The 27788-nt window shown below is 40.0% G+C and overlaps 2 protein-coding genes across 4 annotated transcripts in view; one reads left to right on the forward strand and one right to left on the reverse strand.

Moving 5' to 3' along the window:
* On the reverse strand, positions 1-24215 carry zbtb49 (zinc finger and BTB domain containing 49). Of its 2 annotated transcripts, XM_043698195.2 has the most exons (8): positions 24108-24215; positions 17293-17462; positions 14715-15898; positions 12331-12377; positions 6973-7046; positions 5736-5818; positions 3423-3584; positions 5-2372 (listed from the first exon to the last, which is right to left on the reverse strand). In XM_043698195.2, exons 2-8 carry the CDS (start codon positions 17448-17450, stop codon positions 1681-1683), a joined length of 2400 nt encoding a protein of 799 aa, XP_043554130.2. In that variant the 5' UTR covers positions 17451-17462; positions 24108-24215; the 3' UTR covers positions 5-1680. The 2 variants fall into 2 exon arrangements, with proteins under 2 accessions (XP_043554147.2, XP_043554130.2); XM_043698212.2 differs by lacking the exon at positions 3423-3584 and having other exon boundaries at positions 1-2372.
* A 52-nt stretch (positions 24216-24267) lies between these two features.
* The window catches only part of lyar (Ly1 antibody reactive homolog (mouse)), a 36646-nt gene continuing 33125 nt past the window's right edge, over positions 24268-27788 (forward strand). The window contains exon 1 of one of the 2 annotated variants that reach the window (XM_043698225.2): positions 24268-24398. The gene's annotated coding sequence lies outside the window, so the exon portion shown is untranslated. The remainder of the gene's footprint in view (positions 24399-27788) is intronic. The other variant, XM_087979804.1, reaches the window with a different exon arrangement.

Below are 27788 nucleotides of genomic sequence, written 5' to 3' on the forward strand. Positions count from 1 at the left end.
CTTAAACCAGATCCGAAGACACAAAGACACACATGCGTGCGCACACACATGCACTCCTTGAAATTTATACTGTCATTTTTGGTAAATTTTAAAAAGGAAATATACACAAAATGAATATAAACCAACAAGAAAATAAGTAGTGGAAGAAGGTAAATGGCAAAAACAGGCTTTCAGAAAGAAATGAGAATTCAGAGACATTACAATTACAATAAATGTACATAGGCAAATAGAATGAGGGTATGCCAGATGTGCAGATACAGGAAGAGAAACAAACCACAATGAATCAAGAAACAATTAATATCAGACAAATCTCAAGTTTCTTTTGAAGAAAAGCTTTCTCCTGGATAGTAATACTTAAGCTTCGCTGCAACTCTGATTTTCAGTCCCATTGTTTCTTTGCAATTCTTCAATCAGACGCCAATATTTTTGCTCTATGATTGACAAATTGTTACATTGCTTGTTAATGGTCGTCTGACCAGTTTGCTATGAATCAGTCATATAATTTCCTTATTTTTATTTGGTGCAGGGAAGGTGAATGTTGCTGGCTGGGCCGGCATTTATTTCCCATCTCTATTTGCCTGTGATAAGGTGGTGGTGAGCTGTCTTCTTGAACCATTGCAGAACCTATGGCTTAGGGGCATCCACAATGCTATTAGGAAGGGAGTTCTAGAATTCTGACCCAGTGAAAATGAAGGAAGAACAATAATCATTCTAAGTCAGGGAGGTGTGGCTTGGAGGGCAATTTGCAAGTAGTAGTGCTCCCATATGTCTGCACCTTTGTTTTTCTAAGTGATTGAGGTCAAAGGTTTGGGAGGTGCTGTCAAAGGGGCCTTGGTGAATTTCTGCTGAATTATGAGCTACCAGTCAGGTTGGACAATCTATACCTCTGGAGGCATACAAGGTCTCGTGCTTCAAGTATTTATCCTTCTTGTTCAGCCCTGTCTTAAGGACAGTTTTTTTCTCATAAGGTACCAATTTCAGATGATTAAAGAAACTACGTTTGGAGTTTGCTATCCATAAATTGAGGATGTCTAAAGTGGGACAAACGTTTGCAAAATATGCACAAATATTAATGGACTTGTAGTTGCAATTGGAATTTTTTTAACTCTGCATACCATCAAAAACAAAAGTGTGCAACATTAACAAAGTAGCTCTTAAAAGCCTTTATAAATACTGTAACGTAAATGGCTAGATTTTGTGTCATAGTGACATATTTCAGCTGATCCCAATGACAAATAATATTGATCCAAAGAGATCTGGTGTAATGGGTGTAGCAAAGGAAAACTACACTATGAAATGTCTGTTAGGATTCTGATTTTACCTCTCAAAATGAGAACTAAAAGGAATCAAAGAAAAAGCAACGCTACAAAGTATGTAATTGATAAAGGTCAATGATCATTGCAATTAACTGAAAACAATTATTGCAATTAACTTGTTTTTTTTCATTAAAACAAGCTGCTGTAGCATTATATTTCAAGACAGTTAATTAAAAAGATGCACAACCACGTATTGTATGGATCCCACTGACCATATTCTATTAAATATCTAAGTGTATTTATTAAAACTTACAAAAATACATTTCACAAGACTTCTTTCTCCCTCTCAGCAATTATGCCAAAAATAAAACTCAAGTGCAATCTAACGGCTGCTTATATTAGCTGAATTAAGATAAAAAGTCTGTCATTGATCTAATTCATTATCATTTTGTAAGGTTTTCATTGCCAGACCCCACAGTGTTAGGCTGGAGAGGAATGGTCCTTCATTTGTTCGATATGAAACACTAGGTGTGTGATTTCCAAAGGGCACATTAATGTGAATGTCCAGACTTGTCACTGATGATCGCACAGTTGAGGGGTTCTGAGATGGCAAGGACTCTTCAGACCTTGGGCTGCTGTCAACCACGTGAGTGTGAGGATGATGGGAAGCTTGAGGCTTGTGAGTTTTAGCAGGACTCAATACCATTTTGTTTTGATGATCATCCACTTGTTGTTGAACCAAAGAATTATATTCAGAATGAGAATCTTCATGCATGGTTGCTGATGCCTCAGTCACCCCAACTGAAGGTTGTTCTGGGTCACCATGAAGCTTGTCTAATGGAGAGACTGGCAGCAGTGCAACTTGCATAGCCTGGCTGAGCGGCTCAGAGTCTGGTGATCTTTGCTCTGCAGGCTGTCGATAATTTTCCTCAGAGCTGTCAATCTCTTCATTTCTTACGTCATGGTCTCCATTGTACTTGCAGTGCATTCGCTTGTGTCTGTGCAGCACAGCAGAACGGGTGAAGCACTTGCCACATGTCTCACAATTATATGGCCGTTCACCAGTGTGTGTTCGGACATGGCGACGCAAGTCACCAGAACCTGCAAACCGTTTTCCTGCAAGTTAAAAGAAAGGACATAGGAGTAATTGCTAAGTATTTCTGCTAGGTGTTTCTGTAACAACACCAAGGAAAAGGTCTTCTAAAAATGCCAGTGCTTGCTCTATAGTGTTCAATTAATTAACATTAAATACATCCATCGACTGTGTCTGAAAGTATATTTATCTATGAGTCGGATCATAAAACATATTATCCAATCATCTAAGAACCTGCTGATACAGACTGCTGTGGATCATGAAAGAAAGAATGGACATTTGATTGAGAGGTGTTTATCACCCACAGAAGTACATGTCAAGTTTAACGGAAATGGATTAGAAAGAAAAAATGCTTTCTAATAGAATTCCCTTAATGAATTAACCTTGAAGAATTCTCTTCTCTTTTGTTTTGTTGCAGGATCAGACATATACATACCCTCCTATACATTATGAAATATTGACCTAACAGTCTTAGATTCAACCAATTATACGTAGCATAGGACTTCAGACAAATATGTTTTTATAAGTATTCCAGTGCAAATGATCCTGAGGATAGTATTAAAGATGTTGCAATAAGATCACTTTGCAGAAAAATGAAGTAGACTGAAGTATCTGAACGATAAAGATACTCTTTTTTTTAAAATCACATTCATGATATGGACACAGCCTATATTGCTATAAACAATAAACACAGGCCATAAACTAAACATTCCTTACCCGTTGTAAAAATAAAGTACATTATACAAAAAATACAATAACTCTCCAAAACACAAATTCATTGTTTTATGTTTTGGAGATACCTGTGTGTGCCATCAGAATTTAAAATGCAGTACGTTAAGACAACCCCCTTCTTTATCCAGTCAAATCAAACCCTCAATCTCATAATTTATATAGCTCAATACTTTATTATGGCAATAACTAAAATATTCAGCACCACCAGAATCCACATAATTTGTGTGATTCGGTTAATGTCTGATAAAGCTTGCTGAGCTATCAGCAAACCAATGACATTTTACTTGGTTGAAAATATTTCAGAGCGCAAACATTTCTAGATGCTTTAACAATAAACCTACCGCATGTTAAACAATTATATGGCCGCTCTCCTGTATGACGGATTCGGTGTTTAACAAGTTTCCGCTGCATGTTAAAAGACTTTCCGCACTGGTCACAAGTAAACAGTTTATCTGCACTGTGTGTCTTTTTGTGTTCCTTTAAATTACTGAAGTTACTGAAACCTAAAATTTTAACAAATTAGATTTAAAAGATTCATTGCTACATACTGCAACACAAGTATTCAAAGACTTTGATTAGTTTATTAGTATCAAGCAGTGTTGCAAAAAGTATGTCAGTACAGAATCAATACGTAACAGGAAAAGTTGTATGTAAGCTCTTATACTGCTTGTGGGCTAATCTTATTTGATCACCTCAATTAAACCTATCAACCCTTGTATTTTTCAGACATAAGGTGAGATATAAAATCAGAATCCTATAGTGTTACAAGATTTATTTCTTCCATTGTTCAACTAACTGTGCCTTTCTAAATTCTTCTTCAACCTACTCCCAAACGTGAAGCCACTCCTCCCAAAGAAAGGGTATGAAGAGGTTTGCATAGTCCATCAATTTTCTGCACTGAGGAAACGTATGAATGAGAAACAGATGTAGGCCATTTAGCCCCTCGCAATACCCCACCATTCAGTAGAATCATGGCTACACTGTTTAAGGTTTGAATTGCACATTTTGGTTTGCCCCTTAGATTTCTGTTTGGTAAGGGAATCAATGTACACCACTTTATAAATAGTAAAGAGTGGTAATTTATTGTTACATGTATTTGTGAAAATACAGGAGAAAGTGAGGACTGCAGATGCTGCAAAGTCAGAGTCGAAAACTGTTGCTCTGGAAAAGCACAGCAGGTCAGGCAGCATCTTAGAAGCATGAGAGTCGATGTTTCCGGCATTAGCCCTTCATCAGGAATGTGAAAATACAGTAAAATATGTATAAGTTGCCGTAGTCCGGCACCATTTTAAATACATAAATTATAAACAAATTTAATGCATACAAAGTTAAGGCAACTTTTATTTTTGGTTCCAAACACAGCTTTTTGATTTCATAAGTGGCTACGGGACACCACTTTACTGCACAGCTGTTAAATATTCAGTGGCCCCACCTCCATCTCTTTCTGAGGCCCTGAGTTCCAAAGTCGGCCATTCCTCAGAAAAACATTCTCTTCATATCTGTCCTAAAAAGGACAACCCTTAAATTTAAAACAGTGCCTCAATGATCTGGACTCATCCACAAAAAGAAGCACCCTTTCTATTTCCACCTGGTCAAGACAATTCAGAGTCTTATATACTTGAATCAAATCACATCTCACTCTTCTAAATTCCAGTGAAAACAAACAAGTCTGCCTTGAGATTTACAACTCTGATCTTCCACAAAGCTAGTTACTGTTTGCCGGAGTCATGAAGGCAGGAAGGGAAGAGGTCAGGCATGTGTCCAGTGGCAAGATCAAAAATAAAATCAAGAAAGCCATACAGGTGAGTTAGTGCTTTTCTCAGAGAGAGAGAGAGAGAGAGAGAGAGATTGGTTGACAAGGAGAAGCTCCTCTGTTTGTACTGCTGAGCTGTAGAATGGTTTATTGATAGGTATGGAAGCACAAGGAATAAGAACAGGAAAGTCATGACACACGAAATGACTAACATTGTCAGTCTGATTGCAGTAATTGGCCAACTGAATAACATGTTTGGTAGTTTGTTCAAAACAAATGTCACCTGAAGTCTAAGTGAAATGTGAACAGCCTTGACTTTTCACTTGCGACTTGAGTTGTAACCCAGCCCAAAATATTAATTGAAAAAGCCTCATACATTTGAAGGATACAAGATATGAGGGTAGTGTCCAGGGATATGTGGCTGAGCACAAAGGCTTACATGGGACATGGGTTACAACCACAACAGTTGGCCTTTTGAAGTTGATCCATGCTGACCACCTGACTTTAAAATATGGTGCCTGAATGTTGGAACCCAACTGGTTCCTGAGAAGGACAGAACTTCTTGCCCCAAAATGTGGTGTTTTACCCACTGGCGAGTACGTAATAAGCTGAGAAGATGTAATTGTGTGGGAAAGCCAGACCTGTGCACCAATGTCCCTCCTGCTTTTACACCTACCTCAGTACATAGTCTAAAATAAGAGAACTCTGTCCAGCATGACTAAAAACAGGCACAGCAGTACCAATTTCCTTTTGACTTAATAGTTACAGAGGTTTTGAAGCCAAAATAATGAACCGAGATTGACCCCATCTCTGCCTTCTACAATGGATTTTGGTGTAAAGGTCAGAATTTATACATTAACTGCTTACATAGGAACAGAAATGAAATACTTCAAACACAAACCTCGACCACAAATGTCACAGAGATGAGGTTTTTGACCTGTGTGAATAACAATATGGCGTTGCACATCACCAGATGCAGCAAACCTGAAATAAAGAAGAAGACCTTAGAAAAAGAACAAATTTTGCATTTCTTTGTAAAACAAAGGACCATTTCAACTTTCAAAATACTATTCACTCTCCTGAAGCTAGTGACTCTTTCTCCTTCTAAAAACATTCATATAATCAAAAACACCAGGGTAAAATTACAAGCTACTCATCACAGCTGTGCGTACCATTCAATCTGATCATCTCATTCTGCCTGTAGCTCAGAAATATTACACCATTAAATCACATTCATAGATTTAAAAATGTTTTCACTCTTTTCTTCTTCACTTACGCTCTGCATGATAATGACAATCATTTTCTAAGATACTCCACACTCTGAATAAATCATGGCCTGATTGCCTGGAGAGCTTTGAAAAAATATCTATCCTTATATTCGGGATTTACCAAACTCAGGACTCTCGGCATCTCCATTTATTGTCAACCCAACTTAGCAACCCGCCTACCTATCACAGCCTGATCCAACCAGACACAATCAGCTGAACATATGGCAGCAGCAGGTACTCAATTAAATGCTTAAAGGGTAATTAGCCCCTGCATTGGACACACAAACACGTGTAAGTAATGTCCGGGCCTTCCCACCGTGTCTGGTGGTGGCTCCACAATGGGAGCTGGTAACCTTGATCCTTTTGAGACTGTTGAAGAGCCCACTGATGCAAATGGCAAGGTTGCTGTCTGCCCATATATTGGACTTGCATTGCAAATTGAAATGATAGGAATGGATTACTCTAACAGCATTAGAATTTTCATTTGCTCCACTGACGCTGATAGTGGCTGCACAGACTCCCTACTGATCCAACATTACAGCTCTCAACAGTGATCCATCTCAACACTGTCAATGCTTCAGAACTTTTTTAAAAAAATTCAGTCATTGGATGTGGGCACTTTTGGCTGGACCAACATTTATTCTCCATCCCTTATTGCCCTTGAACTACACTGAAGTGAGCAGTTGCACTTCCAGAGCTCACTCGCTATAAGAGTGGAATAGCGAATGATTCCCATAAAATGAAACACACATCCGACATCTTGGGGTCAGGACACAGAAATGATCCTGTCATAGGTTCCCAATGGTATAGGAAAATTCAACACAATGTATTCCATGACTGAAGTTAAAAAAAAAAGGTTGCCACAATCACCTTTTGCCACAGATCTCACAAATGTATGGCTTTTCACCAGAGTGTCGTCGTAAATGAGTTTGCAGATTTCCTGCCTGGTAGAAAATAAAGTAGAAATTCAAGTTAATATACTGACATCAACAACTCAGAGATTTGCAAACCCAAATAGGCAATTTCCCACTGTATAAAAATATACATTTATAATTGTCCACATCATTTTTTGATTAAAGCATACTTTATACATGGTCAAGCATGAGGTCAGTCAGTCATTGATAGAACTGCCAATCACTTTTAAGATGCAAAAACAGAAATTGCTGGAAAAAATTCAACAGGCCTGGCAGCAGCTGTGCAGAGAAATCAGAGTTAACATTTCGGGTTGTGCGACCCTTCTTCAGAATTTTTAAGATGCTCCTGAGATGCCAGGTCAAGTTTGGAAAAGCTGCCTGCACGCAAGTAGTATGTAATCCACATGAGAGTAATTTGGGTCAATTATAGGGTTTCTTTAAAACCCTGTTCCCACACTGACACTGAGATTTTCCAGTGAGTAATGTGGGAAAAAGATACTAGCCCCTTGTACCATGGCCAGGCAACAAGGCAGGTTCATGTCAGGAATGGGTATTCGGGATTAACCCTGTAACAGACCGCCCTGCAACTGCTTTGGGTCAAGTCAGTGGCTTGTTGGGCTAAGGAGGTTTCAAGATCAAGATAGTCAAATTGTAGCGGTTTGGAAACGGGGCATAGTGCAATGATGTTGGTTCAGTAGCGTTGAGGTAGAGGGTGTTGTGGATTAAGGGGAAATATTGTTGGGAGTGGGGCATCTGTGGTGAGTCAGGGGTTCAGTTTAGTAGCTACTCAGGAGTTAGAGTAGGTTTTTAATCCTCAAACATCTCCTGTATTCTATTAAGCTTAACAAGTGCAGTTCTTCGACATTGACTATATGGGATATTTATGGATGGTTGCAGATACAGAGGAATTGACTATCAAAGTTTTCAATTTCTTGGAAAATTTCCTCAGTCAGCTCTGTCAGGAATTTCGCATAGTCTGGCACACAACTCCAGTGTATGCTGCAGAAAAGACAACCTGCCATTGGAATTTCTGGGTCATAATGATCAAATCCCATCAATATTTTTAAGAAGATTCAAATGGCTGTAATTAGCCAGGCAACTTCTCTACCGTGACAGTGAGGTCAGAAGTTGAAAGTTTGAATGCTTTTCTTCTAAATGTTGAGAATAATCTAGATGTAATCCATTATTTTTGAACACCATAAGAAGTAAGAAAGTAAGCCATTCATTCCGTCAAGTCTGTTCCTCAATTCCACTTTACTGCCTTTTCCACTTAATCACTGATTCACTGCCCGATTAACATCTGAATTCTGAATGAGACGGTAAGACAACAGGAGCAGAAATAGACCATTCAGCCCATGGAGTCTGTCTTGAGCTTTCAGCATGACAGTAAACAAAAGAAATACAAATATACATATTGCTCAAAGAAATGGTTAGATTGGATTCAATTGTTTCTCTAACTGACAAAAAAAATTAGATATCTTCGATTGGAGTGCATCAAGAATTAGGTCATGACTGGAAAATAAAGAAGTTTAGCTATTACTGATAGTTGGGGAAGGTGTCGAGAAATATTGAGCAGAACTATGAAGACACTATTTGAGAGATGTCAAGTATGGGAAGATGAATTCACAATTATCAGATACCCAACATTCTGGGCTGTCATGGTACCAGCAAACAAGAAGTTAAAATAGCTTTCCACTGACCATGAAAGTGGATGCAGGTGTAAGGCAAGAATCTTTCTTAGATGATGGGATAATAGAACGTGTAAAATTCACTCATCCATGTTGTTATGGCTTGAAATCTGTTAATTTGGTGTATTTATAGTAATAAAATGATGGGAAGCACTGCTAAGGATAATATAATTGTGGTGCTGAAGAACCAATATAACCATGGCGACAGAATGGTTAGAATAAATTGAGGAGAGTTAAATGTATTTTGTGAGCTCCACGGTGTTATTCTGCTGCAATCTATTGACAGGATGTATGTAGAGATCAAAGTTAGAATTAATATAAATGGCTGATTGAGACTTTACGTGCTTTATCATCCTGGAACAGGGAAATGTGGTGTAATTGAGCATATGTACTCAGTTGTGAGGTACAATGTCTCAATAAAGACATGACCTTGTAATGCCTCAGCTCTGAATTCCCAATATGAACCACTTTCCTTTTTCAATCTGAATTTAGGAGCCGACCCGTACCTCACTTCTGGTGAGGATCTTTCCTTTATGCCCAAAGACTTGAGCAAGGTGACTGTTACCTGTACTGGCCAGTATTCTGATGATAATAAATGCATTTGGCCAACTTCCAGTTTTCATTAGCTGATTGTAGTGACTGGAACAATTTCCATATTCAGTTCTTTGTAGTTTAGCCTGAAATATCAGCAATGGCTAGCTTTGTTGTGAACTGTATCAGGCTAGTTTCTCCTGTAACAGCTACTTGATCAGACTGAAACTGAGTAACCACGGGGTGCCATGAACATCTTTCAACAGGCTTGGAGTGGTAACGTCTCCCTGTTTACAATAAAATCCTAGGCGAACCACCTTCTCCAAACATGCACCAAATGGTAATGTAGGTTCCTGGGTTAACTTTGACAAACATTTCTGGAGGGATCCTGGCCACAAAGAACAGTATTCATGTTGGAACCATTATCTTGGTATTTCAAAGTAATATTAACTGTGGCACATTTCATTCACAATCTGAAGTTAGTCACAATGAGGAGCCAATTCCGCATTAAGGCAAATCCTTGATATAGTTCAGAACCTCGAGGCAACTTTCCACAGACTTTATTCAAAGGGAAAAAAGCCACTTAAACGGTAATGCATTAATGCTCACTGTGATAATGTTTTCTTTTAGACTCCAAATCATAAGAAATTTAGTGGCTTTAATTAATAATAAATCCTGCATATCTGAAGCATTGGATGCTTTTTGAAATTTGTTTCTTACTGTGAACAACAGAAAATAAAGCATAAATAAAGAGACTAAAATACATTCTAGTTTCTGCAACAGAGAAGCTGTTGAGGTGAAAAATCCCAGCAAAGAATTAGATTAGATTAGATACCCTACAGTAAGAAAACAAGCCCTTCGGCCCAACAACTCCACACCGACCCTCCAAAGAGCAACCCACCCAGACCCATTCCCCTATCCTATATTTACTCCTGACTCCGTGTGGGCGGCACGGTGGCACAGTGGTTAGCACTGCTGCCTCACAGCGCCAGAGACCCGGGTTCAATTCCCGACTCAGGCGACTGACTGTGTGGAGTTTGCACATTCTCCCCGTGTCTGCGTGGGTTTCCTCCGGGTGCTCCGGTTTCCTCCCACAGTCCAAAGATGTGCAGTTCAGGTGAATTGGCCATGCTAAATTGCCTGTAGTGTTAGGTAAAGGGGTAAATGTACGGGAATGGGTGGGTTACGCTTCGGCGGGTCGGTGTGGACTTGTTGGGCCGAAGGGCCTGTTTCCACACTGTAAGTAATCTAATCTAATCTAATCTAATAATGTACCTAACACTATGGGCAATTTAGCATGGCCAATTCACCTGGCCTGTACATCTTTGGATTGTGGGAGGAAACTGGAACACCTGGAGGAAACCCACGCAGACAAGGGGAGAATGTGCAAACTCCACACAGACAGTCGACGGAGGCAGGAATCGAACCCGGGTCCCTGGCACTGTGAGGCAGCAGTGCTAACCACTGAGCCACCATGCCGCCCACTAAGGCTCATAAACATAACAGTTTAAAACATGTTATGAAGTGAGATGCTGATTTTATGTCAGGACATAAAGGCAAAGTGCATTAATTGAACTGGGAATACCAGTCATAACAATGGCTCTAACTATTCATCTTACTATGTAAGAAAGAGCTTGCATCAAGCTTTGTCTCATCTCATATTTATTTGGTCTATCTGCGGAAATTGAAGGGGTACAAGCAAAAGACATGGGGTTGAATTTTCCCAGTTTTGTTGGCAAATGGTCATTTGTGGGGAGATTCATGGTGAGTGGTCCAGCATGGTTCATGTTGACTTTTATCAAACAATTGTTTGCTCTTCAGCTCCTTAGTCATGCAACTGACCTCTCTGGTATCTGGCTTCTGCGATTGTGCAGCAGGACGGGCAAAACTCTTATAGCATCACAGTCTATAACAGACCACGTTCTGACATACGTACAGGTCAGTGTGCAAGGATAGTAGCCCTGTGCAGCAATGAAACCTCTGGCATCTGTTTGTGAACCGGCAAACACAGGTGGTTGACCTGTGGTCACATCAGTTTCTCAGAGACGACAAGGATTCAATTGTTATAAACAATGGAATGGTCACGATAGTTTGAGGCCAAGCTTTGTAGGGTGCATTGTCAGTCAATTTTTAGGCTGCACATGTAGTGCAGAGGCAGACGCATGATATCACTGCACCTATGGATGCCTGACAGCCACCAAGCAGAGCATCACATCATGAACAATATCCCTGCAGACAAATAAATAAACCTACTCCATCCACTGTGAATGCTTTAGCATCCATTTTGCTTGCTTATTGAGCAGTTGGAAGTTTGGTCAAAGGTGGCATGCTTGTGCTTTTGTGAGGGTCTGCCCAATAGTCAGAATTAGCCCAAAGCTTCACATTTCGTTTTGCATTGCTACCTCTGTCAAGCCCATCAGCTTTCAGGCTGTTGTTTCGAAAGCAGGAATGGTTGTGTGGTGAGGCTGGTGGTCCGACAATGCCTGGTTGTGTGAATGATTTGGTTGTGTGAAGGATGGATGGAGGACAATGGTGTCCAGGGAACGTGCGGGGAAATGGTGGGGGAATGGCACGGCTGAGTGTGGGCACAGAGATGCAAGCTGTGAGCTGTGGCACTAGGTAACTACTTTAACATACCGGTCAGGAATCTGTGCTGTTGGGTTTCTGAGGGAAGGAAAGCAAGGATAGAGAGCTGCACAGAAATTAAGTGACATTCGCTATTAATGAGACGCAAACACAAGGTAGTCATTGCTCATTAGAAAGGTTCAGAACTTCCTGCCTAAACAGCAAGGGGGGAAATAAAAATCAGCAAATCTTTTCTCAACATTGAGAATCTGTTTCTTATTATTGCCAGTTTTTTCCTCAACTCTCTCACTATTGCCCACATTGTTCAGGGCCTGGGGAAATCCTACCCTTGGAGATCACCATTGTTAAGTCACTGGGTTAAATTATTGAAATCCAAGAAGATATCAATCCAACAAATCCAGCACCACTGACAAGGTGCTAATATTTGGACGCTTCAATTCTATTTTTTTTTAAAACAGCAAACAAAAAGTTTAGAATATCTCTGAATGTACTTCAGAAATAACTTTTACCTGTGAAAAGTGTTTCCCACAGATGTTGCATTCAAACGGTTTTTCTCCTGTTGAAATACAATGAAATACATATATTAAGAAGATAGACAAAATTATTCCTAGTGGACATCAACCTTCTTTGTACATGTGTACTGATTATCTACAATATTAAGCAAATACAGAATTCACAAGCAGTTCTGTACACTACCACAACGTCTGTAGTTCAGTTAATCATTATAAAGGCTACTATCTAGCTTCCCTACAAATGAAACCGTGACGTTAGAGTACGTTCTACTCATTTTTACCTGTTTGAACACAATGAAGTTACTGACCGCATAATTAATAGCGGTCTTGGGATTCTACCAAATCAGAACATTGGTGTTCTTCTGTAGCTTTACTTAAAAATATCTTTACAACATTGAGCAGATTAAAATAATCTATCTTCATATAGTTTGTACTCATTATATTTCCATATTCTTTTTACATATGTAAGTGTGAAAGATTTACTTGGGGTAAATGGATTCATCTAAAGTAGATGAAACAGTCCTCTTGAAACAATTTCCCTGTCAGCTAAATGGGCTGAAAATTGGTTCAGGTTGTGGAGTTTCAGAACTCTGCTGCACAAACCACATGAAATCCTCAGGACAGCCAGTGCTGTCAGGCACTACCTGCTCAACCAGTGTTTGCAGATGATAGCATTGAAGCAACCCACGATGTTAGCAGCCTGTGGTGGTTTTGTTGCTGAGAAAAAAATCAATGTGGTTGTGCTACGTAAGTGAATTTTCTTTAGCCCTAAGGAGTAAATTTTCTAAGCAGTTGCATTTGTGTTTGACCACTTTGCCAATAGAGTTATAGAGACGTACAGCACAGAAACAGACCCTTCAGTCCAACCCGTCCATGCTGACCAGATATCCGAACCTAATCTGGTCCCATTTGCCAGTACTTGGCCCATATCTCTCTAAACCATTTCCATTCATATACCCATCTAGATGCCTTTTAAATGTTCTAATTGTATGAGCCTCCACCACTTTCTCTGGCAGCCCATTCCATACACACACCACCCACTGTGTGAAAATTATGTCCCTTTGGTCCCTTTTAAATCTTTCTCCTCTTACTTTAAACCTATGCCCTCTAGTTCTGAACTCCCCCACCACAGTGAAAAGACCTTGTCTATTTATCCTATCCACGCCCCTCATGATTTTACATACTTTGATAAGGTTACCCCTCGGCCTCCGACATTCCAAGGAAAACAGCCCCAGGTTATTCAGCCTCTCCCTATAGCTCAAATCCTCCAACTCTGGCAACATCCTTGTAAATCTTTTCTGAACCCTTTCAAGTTTCACAACATCCTTCTAATACGAGGGAGACCAGAACTGCACATCATATTCCAAAAGTAGCCTAACCATGACTCCACTTCAAAATTAATTTATGAATATTGCATACATATCATTACATACATTTATTATATACAGTCCTGGTCACCCCATTACGGGAAGGATGTGGACATACTGGAAAAGATGCAGAGGAGATTTATCAGGATGTTGCCTGGTCTGGAGGGAAGGTCTTATGAGGAAAGGCTGAGGGCCTTGGTTCTGTTCTCAATGGAGAGAAGAAGGCTAAGAGGGGATTTAATAGAAACATATAATATGATCAGAAGAATAGATAGATAGAGACATACAATATGATCAGTGGAATAGATAGATAGAGACATACAATATGATCAGAGGAATAGATAGATAGATAGATCCTTTCTTAGATATAGGGTCCAAAACTGCTCACAAAATCCCAAATGCAGTCCAACCAGATCCTTATACAGCTTCAGCTGTACATCTCTGCTCTGGTATTCTGTTGAAATGAATGCTAACATTGCATTTGCCTTTCTAACTGCCAAGTGAACCTGCATATTAACCTTAAGACAATCGTGAACTAGGAATCCCAAGTCCATTTGTGCTTCAGATTTCCAAAGTCTTTCCCCATTTAGAAAATAGTCTACATTTCTATTCTTTCTAACCAAATGCATAACATCACTTTTCCACATTGCATTTCTTCATTGCCCACTAGCCTGTCCAAGTCCTTCTGCAGCCTCCTTGCTTCCTCAACACTTCCTGCCCACCACCTATCTTTGTGTCATCTGCATGTAAGTATTTCATGTCCCTAAAGTACACCTTTCTCCTTCTGTATTCAAGCTCCCAGTAAAACAGTATTTACCACTTCACTATCTGAACTGGTCCTGGTATCACATACCCAGGTCTTGGAAAAGCTGTGGCAGAAAGTGGGAAGACAGTGTCCACTAAGGAAGGTTGCATAAGAAATGGTGTGATATGTTGGGGAGAATTAGCCTTTAGCAAATAAATAGCAAGTCAAGCATAAAGACCAAAATGGAGTATTCCCAACACTTACTATACCTGTATGGGAACGTCTGTGTAGTTCAAGATTGCTCGGGTGTTTAAAAGTTTTTCCACATAGTTCACAACAATATTGCTTCTGTGACTGACAAAACTGAGACTGAACATTTGAGTTATTTAAAGACTGATCAAGAACTTCCTCAGAATCTCCAGTAGCTCCATGGTCAACCGGTCCTAGATCACTTTCTCTCAAAGGTGAGTCAGTCAGTTTTACTTGTTCCTGATCCTTCTCCCCAGCACAATTGCCTTGTCCTAAGTTCTCTTTGGGGAGCTCCCTTGAACTGTGTCCATTTACTTTCTCAGCTTCGGATATTTCATTCACTTTAGGGAGCACAGAAGGTGCCTCAAGCAGTTTCTTGGGCCACAAATAATCATACTTCTTCAGAGGGACTTTCTTTTTCACGTGAAGCAATTGTCTCATTGGTTGAGTTTCAATGTCCCCCACACTCTGACTAAAGGACCATCTTTCTTCTGTGTGCATCGTCATGCCTGATGAGGACTGCTCCTGAGCAGCACTGTTGCATTCAGTAGGCTCAAGGGAAGATACATCCTTCGTGGTTACTGCTGTACTTATACCATTGTCGAGGTCCATTCTTCTTTGCTCCCCTTGATTACTATCGAAAAAAGGTGACAGATTTTGTTTGAACATTTCTTTTCCATAACAGTTGTACAATTTAGAAGGCTGTTGAGCATTTTGCCTCATTGGATAATCTGAAGAAGTCCTGTCTGGGAGTCCAGGATTTTGATTCTGCAAAGTTGCTGATATTTCAGCTTGAGAAATCTCTGGCAGTGGTCTAAATAAAAGCCCCAGCTCTTGAGGTTTATGGATATGAGTTTGTATCCCAAATGAGCAGTCATGGTTTATCTCAGTACCATCCGTATTCTCCAGCATATCCTCTGTGTTGGTTGTCAGGGCCCCATGCAGCGAAATACTGCCAACAGCTGACAAGTTGCTGCTATCACCAATGACATTTGCTGAAGCCTTTAGGAAAGTATAGCATAGACTGAGTACATTTGGTACTTGCAAACACTGAGCAATGTCCAACACCGCCTGGACATTTTCATGGCTTAGATCAAGGTGCGAAGTATACATAAAATCCAGAATCTGGCCAATACCACCAATATTTTTAATATCCAAATGGAAGACATCACGACTCTGGCCTGAAGAATTTTGAAATAAGGTCCTGAAAGATTAGAGACAGAACACAAAATTACTTCAAGTTGAAAAGACAAACTTGCAACTCGATGTTACTCACCATAGATCATACAGTGATAGAATCCCTACAGTGTTGAAACAGACCCTTTGGCCCAACAAGGTCACACCGAACCTCCAAAGAGTAACCCATCCAGATCCATTCCCCTACACTATTATCCTATATTTACCCCTTACTAATGCACCTAACCTACACATCCCTGAACACTATGGACAATTTAGCATGGCCAATTCACCTAACCTGCACATCTTTGGATTGTGGGAGGAAACTGGAGCAACCAGAGGAAACCCATTCAGACACAAGGTTTGCGCTGGAATTGAACCCAGATCCCTGACACTGTGAGTCAGCAGTGCTAACCGCTGAGCCATCATGCCGCCCCTCAAATAGTTTTACTAAAAACGAGCCAAAGTATTCGACCCTAAACAGCCACAGCATTTTCTGCAGTAGTGAAAATGTGAAACTTGACACTTTCAGTTCACTCAGTAAATGTAGTTACAGTAAAGCAATTTAAGAATACATTAAAGGCATTCAAGGTAGTTCTCAGCAAGAATATTTTTGTCAACTAATAATTATAACTGGATGATAAAACTCTACTCCCTGGATGTCTTTGGAGATGATTTACCACCAGTGTTAACTAAGTTCTTGGCTGGGGAAACAGTTAGATTAACAATCCAATGGCTTCATCTGATAACTGTGACCAATTGGGAATGGATTTCTCAGGACAGGAGTGAAGGAGGGTGGTGGACTGACAGAGATAATTACCATCAAAGGTCCATAATTTATTTTGAATTTAAAGCACTTGAAAATGTACAAGTAAAATTTAATTAACGATTTCTAGATTATTTAAACAACAATAGCCTTCCCAACAGCTTCTAAACTAAAAATGTGTGGTGCGTTAAATATAATTTGGAACTAAAATGCAAACAGATTGACTTCAAATGTCTGAAGTAATTACGAATAGCTGAGGGTCCAAGCAATATTAGGTGGGTTCTGGCACACTGTAATGTGAATTATAGTGTTAAAGTGAATTGTAGTGTTATAGAACAAAGTTAAATAAGAAAACTTTGAAACATGCACAATAAAATAAAGGTTTCTCTTTCAACAATCCAATCAAAGCTCATGGGCAGCTCAAACAGTGCAATTAGGTGTTGTGAGGTGGGGAAAACTTTGTAAGGAGTACCTATAGCACTTAGAGGAAGTTGTTGCTATATGTAAGATTAATAACGTATTATATGCACATAAACAATGCTATGGGTGGACATGACTATTAGCAAAGACTGGTTGAGATGAAAATATAGACTTTCAGCCCTAGTCTAATTCCAGCACAGAATTCAAATTACACGTCATACATAGTTCATACCTACCTAAAGTACTGGCTGAATGCAGCCAGCACGTTCTTATGAGCCTTAAAGCAGACACCCTTCACCACTAACATGCAGTCACACAGGAAGCCTTGGATACGCTGCTCATGAAGCTGCTGTAAGAGATGGCAGCTGTGGTTTCCCAGTACTTCAGCTGCCATACTTTAGCTGACCTAGAACAGGAAAGAAACTCTGACTTAACAGTTTTATAAAATGGTACAGAATCAATCAGTTGGAAGGAACTTGGTTTTATTCATACAACAGGATGGCTCAAACTCAATTTAGACAGAAAGTCACTCATCATGGCTTACAATCACACAAGAGATTTTGCAAATTTAGACCATAAGACATAGGAGCAGAAATTAGTATTCAGCCCATCGAGTCTGCTCTCCCATTCAATCATGACTGGCACTAAAGCAAAATTATCAACAGATATAGTTTTGCTTTAGTTAAAATGTACAAGGTTCAAAAAAATTTCTGATGTGCTATTAGCGGGTTACGGTATGCTTTCATCAAAGCACTGGGTAGGAATCACTGGTCAGGACTTCTTGTTGCATTAAATGGACTACACAAATACAAGTTGTTGGAGTAAAGGTTGAAAGTTCAAAGATATTACATCCTCCCTGGTTACCGTATGGTTTTATCTTAAAAAAGGTAATTGAGATTTTCATCCAGCACTATTTTCTAAAACTGGATGAAGATGAAGAAAATGGGGAGGAATTAGGTGAACATAAAGAGGATTTGATATTTCTGTAAGAAATTCCAGCTCAGAATACAGGTCGTTCTGCTAGAACACATGTTTCGTTAACGCAAATTCGCTGTAATGCGATTGATGAATTAGGAACACTGTTTCTAAAGTGCATCCTTTTAAAACATGTGTTGGTTGTAACATGATTACATTACCAACACTTTAAGCACTGTTTCTAAAGCATAATTTTTCTATAATGTGGGGCTGCACAAGAATACAACCATTGTGTTGTAGATGAACTACCTGTGCATGATCAATTACTTTTGTAACCAAATGATAATGTTTGACTGTAATGAAACTTAATGGTGCTTGAGCTTTAATTTGACTACTTTAGTCTAGAAGAATAAGTGTCACCTTACCTTAATTTTGGATTAAAACTTAACTAACCATGGACTGAGCGAGAAATCATAGTTAATTCAACATTCATTACCTGTTTTTCTAAAGACATTTGTTTCAACTTTCAATGTGATTTTAAACAATTATCTCTTTGCCAGAAATACACCATATCTAATATTTTATAATTATGTAAAAATTCATCCACAATTATAATGTTTTGTTCAAAACTCTTTTCACTACTATAACATAATTGTGGGCATGGAGGATTTTCTTTCCCTTTATTACAGAATATCCTTCACATTTCTAGATTAAAAAGTAACGTGATTTGAGGATTACCACCTTGCAAGTATTTTTAACCTTCCCAAGTTTAGGCCGAGTAACTCAATTTAATTGCATGAGCAACAGCTTGGATGCTCAAAGACATTACAAAGGACCAATGCATCCTTTCGACGTCATGGTGTCTAGATCTGCTCAGGGGCTCCAGAGGGAGGCAAGCCAGGATTTTGTATAACTGCAACATACTTTCTGCTCTCTTGTACTCCAGTTCTCTAGATATAAGGACAGCATTCCACTGGCTTTCTTGTGGCATACAAATGAGAAACAAGAGACAATCGGAGTTGAATGATTGAGGTATATGTGGAAAGAAATATCATAGCAAAGAGTGAAATAGTGGTGAGTAGAGTTTTTGAAGAGTTCAGAGGAATGAAATAAGCTGTATAGAGGTCATAGTTAGGGATGTGAAAACACAATTAATTAAGTGAAGTTGTCAATGTGATTATTTTGAAAGAGATTGGGCACACATTTGACTTGATACTGTAAAAGAGTAATCGTGAATAGGCAAACTATTTTACATTGGTTGTAATTTTTACATCCATTTCTTTTCAATAAAAAAAGGGAAAATAAATGTCAGGAGAAATATAAAACAGCAGCAAGATTCACTTTCACATAAGGAATTTCCTCCCTAAGAGTATCATGAGTCTACCTCCAGCATGAGACTGTGGTGTTTCAAGAAGGCAGCTTAGCACCACCTTCTCAAGGGCAACTAAGGATGGGCAATAAATGCCGGCCAGCCAACAAAGCCCACATTCCATAAGTCAATTAAAACATGAAGTTGCTCAAGTACAAGAGCATTCAGCAGTTTCAAATAGCTGAGAAAGGAAAACCCAACTTATATGTAACTTCCCAGCTTGCTGTCCTGAATTACAATTTTTTAGATTAGATTAGATTAGATCACTTACAGTGTGGAAACAGGCCCTTCGGCCCAACAAGTCCACACCGACCCGCCGAAGCGCAACCCACCCATACCCCGACATTTACCCCTTACCTAACACTACGGGCAATTTAGCATGGCCAATTCACCTGACCCTGCACATCTTTAGAACTGTGGGAGGAAACCGGAGCACCCGGAGGAAACCCACGCAGACACGGGGAGAACGTGCAAACTCCACACAGTCAGTCGCCTGAGTCGGGAATTGAACCCGGATCTCTGGCGCTGTGAGGCAGCAGTGCTAACCACTGTGCCACCGTGCCACCCACAATTTTGTACATCTTAACTTTCCAAATGATCAATTCCTAATCTTTACAGTTCCTTTACACTCTTGTGATATTCTGATAAAAATAGGGGCCCATGGTCAATCAACAGGAAAGCAGATAGCAGACATCAAGTACAGTAGCACTTGGAATAACAAAGATGCTTATGGTTTTTGGTGTCTCAGGGAATTAAGGCATTGGAGGAAGTGGGAAAAAGTAATTTATGTCAAACATGAGCCATAATCATACTGAATGTTAGAAGAGACTCAAAAATGTATGTGGTTTACTCCTACTCCTTAGATTGAAGCTGTAATTAGTCCATACATTTGGCACAACATTGAAAAGTTGAGACTAACACCCCTGTAATTTGTTCTATGGTTTATTCTTCAAGCTAGGCAAAAGTGAGGACTGCAGATGCTGGAAACCAAAGTTTAGATCAGAGTGGTGCTGGAAAAGCACAGCAGGTCAGGCAGCATCCGAGGAGCAGGAAAATCGATGTTTCGGGCAAAAGCCCTTCATCAGGAATAGAGGCAGGAAGCCTCCAGGATGGAGAGATAAATGGGGGGGTGGGGCTGGGGTGAAGGTCGCAAAGAATACAATAGGTGAATGGGGTGGGGATGGAGGTGAAATTAAACAACTAAGCAATGTTCCCCATTTTAACACTTAAAATAGCAAACATTGTGTGAGCTTTTCCTGCAGTTTTGGAGGGGAACTAAACTTTTAGGTGTCAGCTGTCTCAAAAATAAGATGATTCAAGTGTGATAGCTCTGGGTGGGAAAAGTGCAGAAAGCAGCACCAAAAGATTTAAAATTGGACAGGACAAGGAGGGGTTACTGGAGGTTTTTCAAGAATACGTGAAGATGCTGGATCTAAACAGACTTTGAAAAGTGTGAAGAAATGTCGCAAAGCAGGTTGCTTTAGGTAAGGTAAATTCCAATGTGTTGGGTATATTGAGTGACTACCATCAATGAAAGAACAGGGGAAATGAAATGCACAGCAGACCTGAGTTGGCATAACAGAAGGAACAAAGATTTTATAGACAAGAATTTTGAAGTTAACGTTCCAGAGCAACAGGGTGGTAATAAAGATTGACAAGAACCAGCGTAGTAGATGTATGGGGCTTTAAGAAGGATGGTGGATATGCTGCAATTTTAAGGATGTGTTGAAGTTTATGGTGGATTCCAGGAAACGATGAACAAAGTGTTGAAAAAGTAAAGACGTGAATGATGATTTTCAGTTGCAGTGGATAAAGAGATAAAGAGTAGAGATGACAAAAATATTTGAAGCGAAGGTTGGTGGTTATGCAGCTGCGTCGGATATGAAGTTTTGTGTCTCAGCTCAGAAAGAAATGGAATATTAAGAGTCAGGAGAAAATTGGGGCAAGCTATGAAAATGCATTCCGTTCTTACTTATACACTGCTTAATTTCTGTTGAAGAATAGAATGTTAAGCTTTGACAATTATTGACATATTTTATACTCCTCATTATTAAGAAAATACTCTCCATGTTATTCATAATTTAGATAGCTGTTTAGTAACACTGGTTTAATATAATACTTAATTGGAAAAATTTAGAAGCGAGAATTATTTGTTATACATTATAAGGAAGTACTGAAATTAAACTAAATCCAATAGTATTAGCATTTCTTTTTAATTTGCAGCTAATAGTTCACATATCTCAAATTGCTAATTGTCAGAGGAAAAGCCGCAATGCTGTTGACTACATTAATGAGAGGAATGCCACATTCCTAAAGATACTAGAATCAAAAACTACATTAAAAATTGACATTTTTTAAAAATATTAAGCATGAAGAGATCAGACCTTGAAATCCATCACAGATAAGTAAGGATAAAGCTTTATGTATACTGTTAAGGTGCAAAGTAAATGAAAATCGTACAAGTTTTCCACAGAGTTTGACAAATGTAAATGTCTCCTAACATCAGGTGCCAACCTGCCTCTATTTCACAGCTTTGACTGCAGACTGTGGCTCAGAAGAAGCACCGTCTCCCAGATATTTTGAAGCCTTTCACACTCTGTAAGAAGTTTGTCATTTAGATGTCATCTTGAGATCTTTTCTTCTTTCACTTGTTCCATGAACACTTTCTTCAGCCTCGCGACCCTTTTGATACTTAACCTCTCTTGCCCCTCTGTTCTTTAACCTATTCTTTCATTTGTTTAAAACCTTAAACATCTCTAACTTTTGCTAATTCCGATGAATAGTCATCAACCTGAAACATTAACTCTGTTTCTCTCTCTATAGATGCCTGCTGACCTGTCCAGTAATTTACAGTGTGTTTTGCTTTAAAACATTCCATGTCATGAAGAATAACAAAACAAAAAAAAATCTGGTGGATTAAAATGTTGTTTAATTGCAATTATTGTTAGTGGTGACAGATGGACTAGATCTAGGTTTGTTAGTGCGAAATGACATGTAAAATTGCGACAAGAACTAGCCATTTGGATACAGAACTGGCTCAAAGGTAGAAGACAAAGGGTGGTGGTGGAGAGCTGTTTCTCAGACTGGAGGCCTGTGACCAGTGGAGTGCCACAAGGATCAGTGCTGGGTCCACTACTACATAATTTATATAAATGATAAAAAGATGTGAACTTAACAGGTTTAGTTAATAAGTTTGCAGGTTACACCAAAATTGGAAGTGTAGAGGATAGTGAAAAAGGTTACCTTGAATTACAATGGGATCTTGATCAGATGAACCAATGAGCGGCAGATGGAGTTTAATTTAGATAAATGTGAGGTGTTGTATGCTTGGAAAGCAAGCCTGAGTTGGACTTATACACTAAATGGTAAGGTCCTAGGGAGTGTTGCTGAACAAAGAGACCTTGGAGTGCAGGTTCATAGCTCCTTGAAAGTGGAGTCACAAGTAGATAGGATAGTGAAGAAGGCATTTGGTATGCTTTCGTTTATTGGTCAGAGTTTTGACTACAGGAGTTGGGAGATGATGTGGCTGCACAGGACATTGGTTAGGTCACTTTTGGAAAACTGCATGCAATTCTGGTCTCATTCCTATCGGAAGGATGGTGTGAATCTTGAAAGGGTTCAGAAAAGATTTACAAGGATGTTGCCAGGGTTGGAGGATTTGAGCTATTGGGAGAGGTTGAATAGGCTGGTGCTGTTTTCCCTGGAGCGTTGGAGGTTGAGGGGTGACCTTATAGGGGTTTGTAAAATCATGAGGGACATGGATAGGGTAAATAGACAAGGTATTTTCCCTGCAGTGGGGAAGTGCAGAACTAGAGGGCATAGGTTTAGGGTGAGAGGGAAAAGATATGTAAGAGACCTAAAAGGTAATGTTTTCACACAGAGGGTGGTGCGTGTATGGAATGAGCTGCCAGAGGAAGTAGTGGAGGCTGGGACAATTGCAACATTTAAAAGGCATATGAATAGGAAGGATTTGGAGGGAAATGGGCTGGGTGCTAGCAGGTGAGACTAGATTGGGTTGGGATATCTGGTCGGCATGGACGAGTTGGACCGAAGGTCTGTTTCCGTGCTATACATCTCTATGACTCTGAGAAGGGCTGCTGTACATAACTCTGCAATTATCTTGTCTGTATTGACAGCTTCTTTAGTATCCCTGTATTACATTCCCCATCAAAGTTAAATGCTTTAAGTCATACCACCCTTAATCACATCTAGTCGAAAAATTAACAAATTCCGATTGAATACGCGAAACACTTAAAGATTAGATTAAATTCCATAAAGTGAATGAAGATTTTTTTTTAGAAAAAGCAACAAGATACTATCATAGTACGTTCAAAATTAAAATGAAAAGCTAAGGGTTTTCCATTCTGCTTTCCTCCTGAACAGATTTTCATCCTGCAGTACAGATTATGATCCTCAATCACAGTCCATCCTTTCTCGCAAAAGCACTGTCAAGCCCAAGGAGAGGGTTTCCAGGACAACAATTAGTAAAAGGGACCCGGGGCCTAGAATGTACGAGCATGGGAGAGGCACAAAGTAACCAGATGGCGGAACGTGCAAACAGGAGGAAGAGAGGAGGCTGTTAGAGGAGAACGACAACCGAACCAACTGATGCTGTGGCTCCTCTGAACCCCTTTCCAGTCGTTTAGGTCACAGTTAAAAGGAGCCATCCTCCTCCGCTGTTTTGGACTGGGCGATACCCATTTGCAACAAACGATTGGAACCTTCCCCGGACCGGGCTGCGTTCCATTCCTGGGCAAGGTTCTTTACCTGATTGTTTACAGATTTCGCTCCCTCGTGTCGCCCGTGCTGCCCTGGCCCCCGGTTTCTGGCATCTCTATTCCCCTTTGACAGTGAGCCCTATAGGAACGCTGCACCCGGAACCTCAGTGATGAGGACATAGGGGAAGAGTCGGAGTGTTGCACCTTGTTCCGGTACCACACGTGTGAGTTCGGGTGCGTTGTGAGGGGTGGGGGGCCTGCTTGAGGAGGGCAAAGAGCAGACGGTGCATCCTCGCTGTGCAAGTTTTACGTCCTGTACCGCAGCGAGCGGAATCGAAGGGTAACTCATTCCATTTCAGATTGTTCCTGGTTTTTTTGGTAATGTTGATTCTAGAACTTGTCTGGCTTCCTGCTCTAAGTTGAACAAAATTTTTAAGTCGTTTGTAAATGTACTTTAATCGAAACAGGGCCGTCGGGTTTAACAAAACCCACATTCAACAGTGCTGCATTTCTTCAGTAAAGACCCACTGAGGTGTAAGCTGCATTGCTCCCCTCTCCCCTCTCCCCACTTGAGTTGTCAACTTTTATTCTGTACTTTGCATTACACTCCACCCCACGTGCTTGGTACATGTATTAACATACCTAAAGATGATTTGAGAGTTTCAGTCTCTCTAATGTAATATTTTTTTCTTAACATTTGCAATTAAATAAATGTTTACAATGTTATAGCATCTTTCACAACCTTAAGACAATCCAAAGTACTTTAGGGTCAGTGAAATCCTTTTGAACTATAGTCATTGTTGTAATGTAGCAGTCAATAAGATCAAAATATAAGTCTTAACTGCATGATGACTTTCCTCTTCAAAGTGATCTTTTAGGCTCTCATGGAGAGCAAATGCAACTTTAGTTCAATGTTTAAATTGAAAAATGGCACTGCCAACAGTTTTGGTGAAACTACTAAAAAAGCATGTTCGAGTCTCTAAATTGTCAGAGTAGCCTTGGAGAGTTACTGCAGTGTATTTTATAACTAGCACAGACTGCTGCTTCTGTATGTTAGTGGTGGAAGGAGTGAGTGTTAAAAGTGGTGCAACTCAAGTATTCTACTTGTGCTGGATGAGCTCACAATCACTACCTGAGGCTGCAGTATTTTTCATATTGATTTTAGTCTGTCAGTATTGTGATGGGAAATTGGGTTACATGTTCCTGAATTTGCAATTTCTAATTGCAGTAAATATCCACCCAATCTCTCTCCAAGCTACAAGTGAGGACTGCAGATGTTGGAGATCAGAGTCAAGGTTAGAGTGGTGTTGGAAAAGCACAGCAGGTCAGGCAGCATCTGAGGAGCAGAAAAATCGACATTTCGGGCAAAAGCCCTTCATCAGGAATCTCAATCTCTCTTCAAGTCAGCTCCAAACAATTCTACTCTCATCTGCCCATCAACATAAACCTTCAGCTTCATTATGATGAATGTCTTAACTTGTGATCTGTCAATTGTCTGATGCTATTGACTGTCAAGTGCCTCTATTGAATATTGGGAAGAACAAAGCTATTATATTTGGTTCTTGTCATAGACTATATCCCTCCTGACCACTATCTGAGAGTGAACTCTTGATGCAACCTTGACATCATTTTTAGCTACAAGCTGAATTTCTTTTATTTGTTCATGAGATCTGGGCATTGTTGACTCTGCCTGCCTTTGTTGCCTGTCTATAGTTATAAAGTCGTACAGCATGGAAACAGGCTCTTTTGGTCCAACCAGTCTACGCCTAACATAACCTCAAACTAAACTAGTCCTACCTGCCTTCTACTGGCCCATGTCCCTCCAAACCTTTCTTATTCATGTACTTATACAAATGTCTTTTAAACGTTCTGATAATACCCACATCCAGCACTTCTTCAGGAAGTCAATGCCACATGCGAACTACCCTCTCTGTAAATAAAATTTACCCCTTGTATCTTGTTAACCCGGGAGAAAGTGAGGCCTCCGGATCTTGAAGAGCTTATGCTCGAAACGTTGATTCTCCTGCTCCTCTGAAGCTGCCTGACCAGCTGCGCTTTTCTAGCACCACATTCTCGATTTGTTAACCCAGGTCAGGATGTTGTCCAGGCTTTGCTGCAAAAGGACAAGGATTATATCAGTATTTGAGTTGTCGTCAATCTTGCTTCACATTCTATAATCATCAGTAAGCAGTCCTAACTCGATTTTACGATCAAGGGAAAGTCATTATTAAATCAGCTGACGCTGGTTGGGCCCTGGGCACTACCCTGAGGAGCTTTTGTCGAAATGAATAATCCTCAAATATAACCATTTTCCTTTGTGTCAGGTATGAGGAAGAATCCATATCTATCTGTGTGTTTCGTGCTCTCGCACTCTCTCTTGCATGTACTCTCCCTCTGTCTCTGTCTCTTTGCTCCCACTGCCCTCTTTCCCAATGTTTCAAGCTTTGCTAGGGAATTTTGCTGCCCATTCTTGCTCAACTGCTGCCCTGAGGTCAAGGTCAGTTATTCTCATCTCATCTCATGAATTCTGTTCTTATTTATGTGTCGAGTGGCTTTGACAGAACTCAAGCTGAGCATCAGCGAGTGCTAAGATGATCATGACCAGATGAAGAGGCCAATAAATGTCTCAGCTGGATTTGTCCTGTTTTTTTGTGTACAGGACTTCACTGGGTAATTTTCCAGATTATCAGTAGATGCCAGTGTTGTACAGTGGTACAGGAACAGCTTGCCTAATGGCACAATCTGTTCTGGACCACAAGTCTTCAGTACTATTACTGAAATATTGTCAGTGCTCAAAGGTCTTGCAGCACTCAGTGACTTCAGCAACTTCTTGATATCCCATTGGAGTGAATTGATTTGGATGAACATGGTATCCCTTGATGCTGGGCACCTCTGAAGTCGGTTGTGGTGGATTATCTACTCAGCACTTTGGCTTGGCGTGGATGCAATTCTTCAGCATTGTCTTTAGAAAAGATACAATGGCACCCCTTATTGTTGAGGATAAGGCTGTTTGTAGAGTTTCCATCTCTTGTTGGTTTAATTATTATCACAGCACTGAGAAGCTTAAATCTAGTTCTTTGGTTGCAGTGTCGCTTAGACCTGTCTATTTCATGCCTTTTCTGCTGGGTATGCAATTAATATTGTATTGTAGCTTCACTTTTAGGTGTGCCTGGTTCTTCTCTTGACATAACCTCCTGGACCCTTCACTGAATCAGGACTGATAGTAGAGTGGGGATGTGCTGGGTTACAGATTGTGGTTGGGTACAGTTCTGCTGCTGCTGATGGCCTGTAATGCTTCATGAAATCTATACCACAGCACAGGCTTAGTGCTTTAGGTGAGAGGTAGGGAGAGGAAGGGCAGAGAGATAGATGCTAATCAGCAGCATAAATCTTTGCCTATGTTTGACTTGACACCTATGAAATTTCATAGGATCTTCAGTCAATATTCAGGGCTTCCTCAACAATTCCCGCCTGACTGGAAAGCACTGTGTTGCCACCTCTGCTGCCTGTGTCCTGCTGGTGGGAAATCCTCAGAATTGGTGATGGTCGTGGCTGGGATATTGTCTCTGAGATATCATTCTGTAATATGATTATGGTTGACTAATCTGTGGAACATGTCTCAATTTTGGGAGCAAGGTCCAGATGTTGATCAGGAGGACTTTGCAAGGTTGACAAGGCTGTGTTTTCTGTTGTCATTTCGAGATTAATCCCAGCCGTCTGTCTTGTTTCA

Source organism: Chiloscyllium plagiosum, unplaced genomic scaffold (assembly GCF_037043375.1).
Source record: "Chiloscyllium plagiosum isolate Xiang-an unplaced genomic scaffold, Cpla_swu_hap1 HiC_scaffold_1, whole genome shotgun sequence".
NCBI classification, from domain to species: Eukaryota; Metazoa; Chordata; class Chondrichthyes; order Orectolobiformes; family Hemiscylliidae; genus Chiloscyllium; species Chiloscyllium plagiosum.